Source organism: Strongylocentrotus purpuratus, unplaced genomic scaffold (genome assembly GCF_000002235.5).
Source record: "Strongylocentrotus purpuratus isolate Spur 01 unplaced genomic scaffold, Spur_5.0 spur5_scaffold_4, whole genome shotgun sequence".
NCBI classification, from domain to species: Eukaryota; Metazoa; Echinodermata; class Echinoidea; order Camarodonta; family Strongylocentrotidae; genus Strongylocentrotus; species Strongylocentrotus purpuratus.
In genome coordinates this window covers 22602051-22615198 of record NW_022145610.1, presented here as the reverse complement: position 1 = coordinate 22615198, position 13148 = coordinate 22602051, and the positions used below count along the sequence as shown (strand labels likewise).

At 36.3% G+C, this 13148-nt stretch overlaps 1 protein-coding gene across 1 annotated transcript in view; it reads right to left on the bottom strand.

Moving 5' to 3' along the window:
• LOC753880 (sushi, von Willebrand factor type A, EGF and pentraxin domain-containing protein 1) overlaps positions 1-13148 on the bottom strand; it is a 51233-nt gene that overhangs the window by 22525 nt on the left and 15560 nt on the right. The window contains exons 7-14 of the mRNA XM_030997568.1: positions 12547-12672; positions 11609-11704; positions 9971-10234; positions 8636-8863; positions 7699-7869; positions 5612-5794; positions 1881-2066; positions 253-459 (exon numbers count right to left, since the gene is read on the bottom strand). Coding sequence (XP_030853428.1) covers positions 253-459; positions 1881-2066; positions 5612-5794; positions 7699-7869; positions 8636-8863; positions 9971-10234; positions 11609-11704; positions 12547-12672 — 1461 coding nt within the window. The remainder of the gene's footprint in view (positions 1-252; positions 460-1880; positions 2067-5611; positions 5795-7698; positions 7870-8635; positions 8864-9970; positions 10235-11608; positions 11705-12546; positions 12673-13148) is intronic.

Sequence of the window (13148 nt, the reverse complement as noted above, 5' to 3'; positions counted from 1 at the left end):
AGTTCTAACAAAAACATATGACACAATAGTACTTTGTTATGAGTGTGTCACAGAATTATACTAGTGTATGAGGGCAAGCAAGATAGGAATTGAACAACAAATACAAGCAATGTTTACAAACGGGCATTTTGTTATTATGCTGGTCTCCTTATGGTTGCTTGTGTATGCTGGTCTCCTTTTGGTTGCTTGTGTATACACAAGTAACCATAAGGAGACCAGCATAATAACAAAATTTGCTGTAACCTGGCTTACCACATATCGGTACAGCGACTGACCATACTCCTCCCTCTAAACATGCTGTCTGCACTGACGGCTGAGCTGTATAGCCTTGATTACAACTAACAGAAATGGATACACGCTCACCAATGGGCAAACCCTCATCAAAGATATTCCCTATAAAACCTCTTATTGAGTAACGCTGTCCGCTCGATCTGTCTGGGAGCATGCATCGAGGAGGGGCTGTTGGAAAAACATAAATTAAAGATGGCATTACAAACAAGAGAAAGTTCATTGAATTGTGGATTCTACTACCAAGCAACTGTCTGATCCTTGCTCAATCTAAGGACTTTCTTGCGTTCATTCAATCAATCGCATAGCCACGGCATCAGGGTGGCCTTTCAGAGCCCATCAAACACCTTAAAAAGCAGGCTATTTCATCCAAATAATAAATCGATAATAGAAGAAATGACAGGTATTGTCTACAAGATGACATGTACCATTGTGGCAATTCCTATGTTGGAGAAACTGCAAGAACACTTTCAGTGTTGATTGAAACAACACACAAGAGTCCTTATAGATTGAATCCATCTCATTCAGCAGGAGCAGAACATGACCTTAATACTGGACACAAAATCGGAAATGATGATGCCCAATTATATCAACTTTGAAATACACTTCTGGTCAAGAAACATCAAAGATTCTATCTGGATCAAAAGGATTAATCCATCAATCAATAGGGACTCGATCTGGCTATTCACTGCCACCTATCTTAGCGCCCAGTGATCTTGAGGCAGCAGATGGCAAGAAACTGTGTGAAGAATGATTTTGTTTGAGAAAGTCTACAGGAGTGGATGAAATCTCGCCTACTCATTTTTTCATTTGCATGCATGGTAGTAGCTTATTATAGTCACATGATCATTTGTTTTGGGGTAACCAAATTCAGTCAAAAACTATTTTTTCATTAAGCTAGTTGAAAGCCAGTCTATAGTATGGCCATCAACTTGAGCATCATCTTAAATGGCTTCTCCCATAGCAACAATATCCATCATATGCTGTGAAGCTCATCACAGTGCTTCAACATTCTTACCCAGGTCATAACTGAGCAGCCCAAGAAACTAGCACTCAAGCATGTCAGCTAACCATTTAAACCTGGATGGGGAGTGGTAAATGTAGATTAACATCTTGCCAATGGACACTGGTGGTGGGCTTGAATTTGAGCCCCATAAGGCTCTAAAAAAAAAGATGTTGTACTGCCCTTTAGGTGCCAAAACATGGGTCGGTCGGTCAGAATTCTTTTTTTCCCTTTTTTTTCTCTCCCTCTTTGGGCTGATATTTTTCAGTTTTGAATGCTCTAATATTTGTTTTCTCTAAAAAAAACGTTTAAAAAAAACAAGAACAACAAAAATTTAAGCGGACCGTAGATTTCAAAAATTTTGGGCGGTCGCAAAGGGCAATACAACATCTTTTTTTTTTTAGGCCGAACTTGTGATCTTTGGTCTGGTGACATATCCATTAACCCCAAGACGCCTCTACAACCTATCATCTCAGTTGCGATATACATATGTAGCAGATGTTGCAGCTCGTGATTTTATTATAAGACTATAACAACCTGACTAAATTGACTTCTTATTTAATGCAAAGTCCTCAGAATTTTTGTTTACCTGCTACTCTGCATGTTGGCGTAGAACCTGTCCATTGTCCATTGACGCACTCTCTCTCTGTAATCCCTTCGATTTCCCAGCCTTCACTGCAGCTATACCTGACCCTGGTACCCTGCACATATCCTTGTACCCCTGGTAGTATTTCAATGATGCTATAAGAGGCCCTCACTGGATGTCCACATGACACTACATCAAAACAATGTCAACACTGAATTTGAAAGTATGAGGTTATTATATAAAGCCCATACAAATAATGCATCCCGATTCGGACGAATCAAATATAATCACAAGAATAATCACAAGAGGGAGATCTGGCTTGAGGTCATGAAGCAGAAGCCATCACACATCTGCCAGATGGTGTGGAAGGCTTAGGTCAAGGTAGATCGTATATACAGGTAACAACTAAATTATCCATACCCCTTGTAAATTTGAGAGTTTTTTAATTTTTTGTAACTCAAGCATGAAAGGTGTACTGGATGAAATATGGCCTTTGTTAAATACTTTTAGATTTTAATCTAAATTAGCTAAATTTTAATATGTCAAATTCAATGGGACAAATCGATTTGTCACCTAAAATTATCAAATGTGGTAAAGGTATGAAATCTGCAAATCTATGAATTTTGAACAAAGGAAATGCATATGAATCGATGATATACTCAATAAATATGTGTCATAATCCATAGTGTATACAGCTGTACACATAATCAAACATGAAACATGGTTGGATAATTAAGAGACATTTTAAAAGTGATTCTCATTAGAAAATCAATGCAAAATAGACGTGTTGGGGGAGAATTACTTTTAATAAGAGAACATACCCTGAAAATAGTTTTCAGAATATTGATTTAGAGGAATGTTAAGAGTATGTTAACTCTGATACTTAACATAGAAGTTAACATAGTTTTCAAAATACTGTCCCACATTATTACTTGATGTTGATCCAAACTTTAAAAGGCGTAAAAAAAAGTTCTAGATTCAAACCTCAACCACAGGACGAGGACCCTCTTCAAACAATAGACTAAACAACAAAAATTGTCATTACCTAAAATGGCCTAGAGTTAGTCACTTTTGGAATTGTTGTCAGTTTGGTGGTGGGACTGAGATATAAATCTTCGACTACAATGCCATCACCAAAACATATAAATATGGGTTCTAGAAATGTAGGCAATCACTTTGGTCAAATGAAACCACGTGACCATGCTTCAGTCTTTCCTGCCACACATACCAAGCAAAAAAGTTCCCATCAGAAAGTGATGTCCCACCGTTAGAAGTGATAATGCATTCTCTCGGTTGAGTTGTGCATATTGGCTCGAATTCACAAAGGAGGTTTGTCGACAAACCTTGGTTTTTGTGCGTCATATGACGCATTTCGACGCGTTTTTACAAGCCATGTTTGACGTACATAAACCCCCTGTTTGTCGACAAACCTTCTTTGTGAATTCGGGCCAGAGTGTCTTTGGCTCGTACAAAGTTCAGATGTTATGAATGATATGCATGGATACTTTTTCCTATGGCTAGGACAGTGATGCACGCATTATACTGTTTGACTGTGCGCTTAAGACTTATTTTATCAAACAAATAATTCATGTTTTGAAGCTTGTGCATTTAATAGTGATATACATTGCATTTGGTCGAGTCATTATCTGATTATGACTAAACCTGCATGCAGTACATATTCACTAATGCACTTGCAAATGGAAGGTCTTTTTACAATGTATATTAAGCTTCATCATAACGCAGGTCCATACCCCTTCCATTCTCTAGTTTCATTTTATATTATATATATATATATATATATATATATATATCGCATATGAAGATTCTAGGCCTCTGACTGGACAAACAAAACTGCATTCATGAAATTAACTTCTGACTGCTGAGCAGTAAAGTGACAAATAGTGACCGGGCATAGTCCTATTAGCTTGCTCATACAATGCAAGGACACAATGGTTGCGTATGAAGTTAAAGTTGATACTCTAAGACAATCCCAAATACTGAGATAATTACATAAATAGAAAGCTTTTAACCTCCATAATAACATCAAATGGTGTCCACCCGACAAAACAAGTTTAGAATAATGAATTTATTCGAGTAAACTCTACCAAAATATCTAAGTCTGAAACCCGGAAGTGCACGTAGAGTCGGGCCTCTATCCGTGACGTCACGAACGGGAGTCATGGGCTCAGTGAGAGTGAATGGCAGTGATATCCCTACGTAAATGCTATCCTGTCAGAGCTTAGATTTGTTGTTGTTACGGAGTATATTTGATGGATTTTCTGTTTTCATTTGAATAAAGAATAACGAAGCAACATTTTCCAGTCGCTGATTTCTTTTTATATCCTCATATTCACCTATTTGGTAGAGATTTAAGACGAGTTTACTGCTTAGGAATTAAAGTTAAATCGTGCACTTATGAATAGGCAGATCATTATATTGTCATCAGATGTACATGAGCAGTTTTGTAAACGAATATGTCTAGAACTATGATAGTACTTATCATAGATGTGTGTGACTGCCTCAAAAAGGATACAGTACCAGTTAAACATTTAATGTTGTAAAATATCAAACTTGAACGAGATCATGCAAGCGCGCTTCCTCTATAATATTTTGGCGAGTGATGCGGCTCTTGCATGAACGTTCGTGGAGCGAGCAGAATCGGGAGGTAAGACCAAGCCGCTGCTCTAGGCGCTGCTTGCTTGTGATGGAACGTACGTGCGCTAGTTATATGTTTATCGGCAATTGCAAGAGAATGAAAGCGACGTTGCCAGCTAAGAAAAACAACTAACAAAGACTTGCTCCTGACAACCGGTGTCAGAATTGGTAGATGAAGGATGTTCAGGGCCAAGGAAGGCGAAAGACATGGGAAAAAGGAAGAAGAAACCATCGGGAGATCGCTGTAGTGTATGGTAATGAACTGTGCATGGGTAGACAGCTACTGTTTACTCCGTGCCTGGGCCGATTTCAACACCAAAACAAAAATTACATGGTGAAAATATCGACTAATAGCACATCGTTGGCATGTATATGTCATAATTTTTAAAAGGGGAATTGATATTAATACTATGAAGTACTAGGGGAAGGTAAAGAATTGTACATAGAATTATGATTTATTAGACTTTTCAGCCTTTGAAACAAAAATATGCAGAAAATCGTATCACTCTGCACATGTTTGCTATGGAACATCCGGGTACGTGAATATACTCTCTCCCGGACGTGAGGTCATAAATAGTAGACCAGCGTCGTGACTGATTTTCTATGCAAAGAGAGGCGGATATTTTAGACATTTCAATTGAGGATGTCGAGTAGACAGAATTTTTTGTGATATACTAAGTAATTGAAAAACTTAAAAATAACATATACTTGCCGTAGGTAACAAATTAAGGGACATTTATTTGCTTAGAGTATCAACTTTAACAATTATGGGACACGCACATTGCTCTTAGAAGGGTACATTTTTTAATAGACATTTTTCTTAGGCAAATAAATGAATTTTGACAGGCATATTTTGTTTAAATATATCTTTTTGAGAACTGACACAGGGGATGCATTATATTCATCGACTGCTTTATTTTTTGGTTGACAGTTTAAAGTATAACTCCTCTGTGATCTTGTGACTGCACTATGCTGTAGAGTACAGTTTCAAGATCAACTTAGGCAATAGTTTTAACCATGCCCCTAAAAGCAGTCAATAGTTGTGTCATTGATAGTGATCATTTTCTCTCACTCCTTACCTCTCTGACATGTTGCCGTTAAGGGTGTGCTCCAGCCACCTCTATAGCATCTTAGCTGTTCTTGGTTCCTACTAAGCTGAAACCCGTATTCACATGAGACATCGAGCAACGTACCATGAGGAAAGTGAGGTTGTGATTGTGAAGATACCATATGATCCGGAAGGTCTGGAGCATGGCAAGATGCTATTCAGGAGAAGTCATGGAGCATAAAATAAGAACAAGAAACATAAATACAATGGAAGAAAACGTATGCCTGACATTTGGTACTTCCATGCACATATAATAAAATCAAATTAGCATAATACAGCATTATAAAAAAATTCAATGACATTGTACAAGATTTAAAATGTATTGAATAATCAATATCAATAATAAAGCCGGAAGAGTGAGCAAGAAAACAAATATAATTACTTGCTGAGAGACAAAATGGATAGAATTATAGAAAGAAAATATGAAAAGGAAATAAGCAGTGAGAGACAGAGAGAGATGGTTTGATTGATTTTTTGGGTGTTTCAAAATGGTTTTCATAAAAATTATTACGCTTTATATACCTCACTTAAGAAATCCAGCCATCTGATTGGTCGAAATTGCAGTCATGGTTTTAGCCATTCCCGTAAATAAACGAAAAATGCCTCGCCCATTTAATAGTTCAAGGGTAAAATTCAAGTTACCGGGAATAGTCCAGTCTTGCTGAAATACAGAGCAATCGCAGATACCATACATATGTGTACGTGTGCGAAGATTTGGTCGCTAGCGCTAGCTTAATTAACCAATTGTTAATACAGCACAGCGCAGACAACCGTAGGCCTACGGCAATCTCGATCGTACTGTATTCCAAACAAGGCAAAAATGGCTGAAGGAACTCTCCCAAGATTTCAACTTCTTGATGATGATCAAATGCAAGACTTTGTTCATTCTGAAGAACACCAAAAGGGTACGTGAAATTTTCCATAAAAATATTGTGTGCTAAAAACCTTCCCATTGAGATTGCACACATCTCTAGATCTAGATCTATGCAGTCCAAGTGCATTGCGCACTCATGCTAAATTTGTCGATGTTTTAATTACCAAAATGAGATTCAAACCAATATTGCTCGTGATCCTGAAGGTGATACTCAATAAGTGAGGTGTCATATAGAAGAGCAGGTTTTTCATCATATTCCCCACAGGGGCCCACCCCCCCCAAAAAATTTTAAAAATAGCTTGCTTAGAATCAGACTAGAAATAAACTCTCAAAGATACACTCATAAAAAACAACCGTGCAGATAAACTAGAGAAAGGCCAAGGTGGTGTCATAAGTTGACACTTTTTTTTGGCATATAAAAGTATTAATGACTGCTTTAATAATCGAGAAATAGTTGTTTTTATACGCTCTCGGGAAGGTTACAATTGTGCTAATGCCCTCGGCATGCCTTGGGCATTAGCACAATTGTAACCTTCCCTTGAGCGTATAAAACAACTATTTCTCTCAAAGTAGTCATTAATACTATAATATTTCTGAAAATTTCAAGGACTGAGTTATTTGCAAAGTTTCAAAGATGATTATTGTTAACAGAGGATTTTGACATGTATGTACAGAGTGTGTATACCTCTTCTGCTACAATTTTCTGCTTAGCAAATGTCATTTATAGAGTTTTTTAGTGTTTTTTCTTCTTTCTCAGCTTTCCATGCTTTCTTGCACAATATGACGTGATTTGATGTTGTGTCATTTACAACCTATCAAAAATAATTTGGAACCCTCAGGTATTACTCTAATTATCTTGTATTACAATTAACATTTCATTTGGTGTTACAGTGAAATCTGTATTAAAAGACTGCTCAAGGGGAACATGAAAAGTGGTCTTTATATAGGCAAGTGGTTGCTAAAGCAGGTTTGACTGTTAAAGAAAGCTTTTTACTTCCAATTGGAGTTTGGTACAATGGAACAGAGGATCCGAGTCCAATGTGATATTCTTCAAAATCTTTTGCTTTTGTATATTCTCTAGATATTGTATTCAGTGACATGCAAGAGGCTGTGGTTTTGAAGAAAAAGGGATATAATGTAATGCAGATTAGCACATGCATACATAAATAACATAGAAGTATTACCTTGAATACACCTTGGATTGCCTGGGACTGTAATTCTCCTATCACACCAATACCTATCATGTTCTTTCTCATAGCCAGGATTACAAGTGAAAGTGATGTTTTCACCGTGGTTGTATAAGATTTTACCATTTAGAAAACCACCATTAAATAGGCGATCAACAGTGCACGTTTCTGAAAAGATAAGTCATCAAAGTACTACTGTCTTAGGAAAATCAATCAATCTTAGTTAAATACACGGTAGGAATAAATTCCCTTGAATGCTTCAGCACTTTTTCATGGTAGCTCGGCTAAAGCTGGGGTAATAATATTATGACAGGGCCTCAGGGAGAACATTCTGATGAGGCTTCCATTGGTAAACAAGACATATTATTATTATTATCATTGATAGATTGCTTAATTATATATAGATAGATGATCATACAAACTTACATGTCATACATGTACCCCTAGATAAAGCTTGGCAACAACTTACTTGTCAAAAGAGCATTAACTCTGTTTAAAATGATGTGAGTTAAACACCCTTCTGGCTCCAAACAAATGATATTTTAAGAGGTAACATCCAATATTGAAAGTCATTAATTTAATCATAATAATTTTTGGGATAGAACAAAGTCTCACATACCAGTCATTAACATTCTCAGATAATGTTTTTATTCACAAAGATGGATAAAGGTGTTGTGGTTCAATGTTTAAGTCTCCTGACAGTAAAGCACAAGGTATGGGGTTCAAATCCCTGTTGCAGCTGTTACACTACTCTACTATAACCCCACTGTACAGCTAACACAATCCTAGAATGGGGAGGGATCAAGGCCTAGCTGTTTCATAAAACTTGTTATCAGTAACAAATGCTAAAATTCTATGACAAATTAGCTCTCAGGCAATTAGATGCCACAATTTCAGTAGCTCATAACAGTTATTGTAACTTTAGAATACTCACCTGGCTCACATACGGGTTTATCTTGGTCCCAGGATGAATCACCGAGACAGGTAAGATCAACATGTCTAGTGTCCGAGCCTCTGAGGACGTGACGGGCGTGACATGAAATTCTGACCTCCTCACCTTCCAATAGAACCTGCTGTGTGGCAACATTAGTGCTTAAGACCACAGCATTCTCCACACGAGGGACAACACATCCCACCCGCATTCCATTCTCGGCACCATTCACTGAAAAAGATTCAAACAATTCATCCTCTCCGGAGGTGTACTGGCTGATGTGATGGAACAACGGATTAGTTCAAATCTTATTCAAATAGATATAAACTAAAGTAGTCTACTAAACTCATCTACTTTAACACAGGTTGACTACTGAATTCTCTCAGTTCCATTGACTTAATACAGGAGCTGACCGTTTCCCGTAGTCAATAGATTAAGATGCTTTTGAGTCGTGACAGAGGAATTCATATTGTATTTGATTTTCACTATTTCACTAAAAAGTTGCAATGTGTAGCATATGTCAATGTCCTAAATGGTATTACTTCAACATCGTTGTCTACAAGAGTTCATTACTAGAGAATTAGAGAAAGAAGCATACCCTATGTAAAAATGACAATATGTATCCGTGCTAAAACATGTCGAAAATAAGAACCTTTGAACTTTGACCTTGTTCACTTAAAATATAATCACTCCATCTTTACATGCTTTAATCCAAGTTTAAAGGTTCTAAAAGTTTTCTGTTTGATTCAAAAGTGGGATGGACGGATGAACAGACAGACAGACAGACAAACACTCCTGAAAACTCCACCACCATGATGGTAGAGGCATTTAAAAAAGGACTTGGCCGCAGTTATCCATTTTTTCAGACAGTTATTCTTTTGGTTATGTACATGCATGCTCACAACAGGTCATGCAGAGTTGCAGACCCGCTACCGTAACCTGGCATACAAAAGATTAAATAAACACTTCATCTAATTATCTACTGCACCATAATAATAATTGCAATATTATTCTGGGTTTATGTAGCACTTAATGCATTGACAATGGCTTAAAGCACTTTACAGATATATCAATTTATTAATTAATACCGTGGGATGAGAAAGTTCATGTGGTTGGATGAGCAAGTGTGCGCTTATGAAATAGCGACTGGCTGGAATGCTCCCCAGGGAGTGGAACATGTGCATACATTGTGTATGGGTAAGCCTGAATTCGATGACCGGGGTAATAATATATCTGTAAAGCGCTTGGGACATCGTTGGATCGATGTATTGAGCGCTATATAAACACAGAATATTATTATTATTATATCAGTTATTCAAATAACCAAACAAAGCCTACCTGATATAGATAGTCCTTGTTGATAGGCCTCAACTTCGCACAGACTGAGTTCTCGCTTCTGGTTATTTATTGTTGGAATGTGCACACTGATGACATTACCGATGACACCGGTGACACCTTCTCCAACACATCTTATGGGGATCCCATGGCTTGCCTCGGTACTACTCTCAATTTGGCGTCGGGTGACTGGCTCTCCGCACAACATGTTTGTGGTGTAATAGTCATTCAATCCAACTCTTATTTCTGCACCCACCAGATCATATCCTACAATTCAAAATATTTTGGTGTAGATTTATTAGTTATAAACCCTGTTCAACTGAAAGTACTACTTTTGAAAGCAGTGTTTGAAGTTCTGCTGCATTTGTAAGCAATGCAAGTAAAGTTTTCATTAAATTCAAAGGGGTGTTTTTCCGTGACATGACCAACGGTTCTTTCATGACCCCAAAAGGCTTAATACATGAGGCTGATGAGTATTCTTTCTTGCATTGAAGAACAATACCTCATTATAATAACATACACATGGAATGACCAACATAGATTCTGTACATAAGAAAATAAAATATCATTTAGGCTTAACATTTTGAAAAAATTATGACTTTTAAACATAGAATAGCCCTGGGTGGTATTCTTAGCTTGATTTAATCTATATAAGATAATCATTATTCTGAGACCACATTTTATCTCAGATTTATTCTTGAATTTGATCTCAATCTCTTACTCCTTGCGTGCCCATTACAGTTATATCTGTATGGTACGCATGACCAATGCTAACACCCATCTTATATCTCTGAAACTCAGTAAGTGCAGTATATTTTAAAGTTATGCTGCTTGTTGTGTGATAAATAGAAACAAAAAACACTGACTACAGATTACATTTCTCAATTAACTAACTATAAGGTTTTCAACTTGTTTTTCAAGATTCTTTGCTGATTAATATCATACTGTACTTGTAATGGTGTTCAAAAGCCTTAGAAACTACCTCGGTTATTTTCAAGGAAATTTTATCGGAAGAGCATTTGAGGCATGCATAGTAAAAACTGTAAAAATCATGCTTTCGATTAGGCTCTCTTGCCCAAGAGTAACAGAACGTCATTCCAATGGCTGAACATGAAGAGAGTGAAATCTAACAAAATTTCTTATTGGTTATCACATCACAAATGGTTGTGTCTTAAAATCTTGCTAAAATGATATTCAGAATAATGATTTTTAAATATTTTAAGGGTATATAATTATCTCAATGAGATAAATCGCACATTCTATTTGAGATAAAATGAATCTCAGAATACCACACAGAGGTGTATTTCACTGAGGAAATTAACAAATTTACTTTAAAATTCACAATATCATTTTTTTTACAAGCAGGTCTGAAAGAAATGAAGCAACATTTAATTAACTATTTAGTGTTTCTAAGCTATACTCCAACACGTGCAATTACATCTCTACCATAGCCTATGATAATACGAGCATAGGAAAATGCAAACAAAATGTTGCCAGAAACTTAAAAGGCTAGAATTTTATGGGCTATTCTGCATGTGCACATAATGAGCATATTCATTGAATCTGTATAACATATGTATTTCTAACATTATCAATACGATTGCCACACTTGTTAATAAATGACGAGGGTCATCTACTCACTGTGTTCTTCCCTGTCAAGACGATTGTAAATTTTCACACCGGTGAAATTATAGATATCCTTCATGACAGCCTTCCACCATGGATTATTAGTCACCTCTACAATGAAGGAAAAAGGAATGAAAACAAGAGTAGACAGCAAATTAATACAGAAAGGTAAGGTTTGATATAAACAGATGTGTAGATTCCAAGAGCTCTTTGGATAGCAGAGCAGTGCAAGAATGGAATACCATTTTAATAAATTCTAATAAATAACTAGACAAAGAAATGAATGAACAAATAAAATGAACAAACAAAATTAACAAAAAAATGAATACATAAGTTATTCAATTTATCAATAAATGAATGAATAAACATAATTACAAAAATAATCATAAAAATATGAATAAAAAATTAAAAAATATATCAATGAACTACTGAATTGAATAATAAGCAAATCAATAGATGCATTTACGTAAAAGAACTTGAATTTTTGTGGCACATATAAATACGACAATGTAGCTGTAAGCACCTAACAAATTCAAGCCAGTCTACATCTTACAGGCATGTACAATGTTGACCGTATCCCCATAGACTCAAGTTCCAATCAGAATGGATACCAAATATCTGGGTGGATAGAAGCAATAAATGCCTTTCTTCCGTCGGATCGAACCCCTTTTGACTATTTGGATCATAAATTCAGATATGATTTGAGCGGTGGGATGTGCAAATTAGCTGAGACATCAGAAATTTATCTGCGGTTTGATAAGTGCAAAAATCAGCGCTGAACATGAAATTTTTCGAAAAATAAAGTGTTTCACAGGAAAGTGTGTCATAAAATAGAACACTAGAGGTATTTTTTTTTTACCCCTTCAACTTTCACCTACACTTTGCAGTACCATTTTATGTCCATAGAAGTGCATGTAGGAATAATTGTTCTCAGCCACTGATGCTATACTTACGTGTTCTTGAGCAATACTGCGGAGCACTGTTGGTATTACCGTCCCTGGCCAACCATGCATTGGCTATCATTCTCTTAGGTGGTGTTTGAGAGACATATGTATGTGAGTCTAGGATGATGTTACGTGCTAAAGAAGAATAGGACATCAATGAGTTTTTTTTAATGTGCAACAAATCAATACATTGAGATGTTCTCTGTACCTTCCTATGGTAACTGAGTATTCTAAATTGAAAATTTCAGTATTCAGTATTTCAAGTCATGTGGCAGTCTTTAATCTTATTTACTTTCATTACATTTATCCTATATAATTTCATTCTATCATCTCTTTTCCTTTCTTTATGTCTACTTCATACCTGCCAACATTTGAAATAAGAATTAAGAATTTTTAGCACGGTATGCCTTCGAAAATAAGAAATCGCACTTGCAGCGGCAGTTTAACTGGCGATACGCGGTAAATCTGTACCAAAAAGCAAATAAAAATTTGCTGCTCGATCATGCAGCCATTCAATGCAAACAATACGTGAACTCTCAAATCGCAGCACATTATAAAACAAGTTTAACTTGGCTTTAGCACAAAATAAATAAATAAAATATTTATTACAA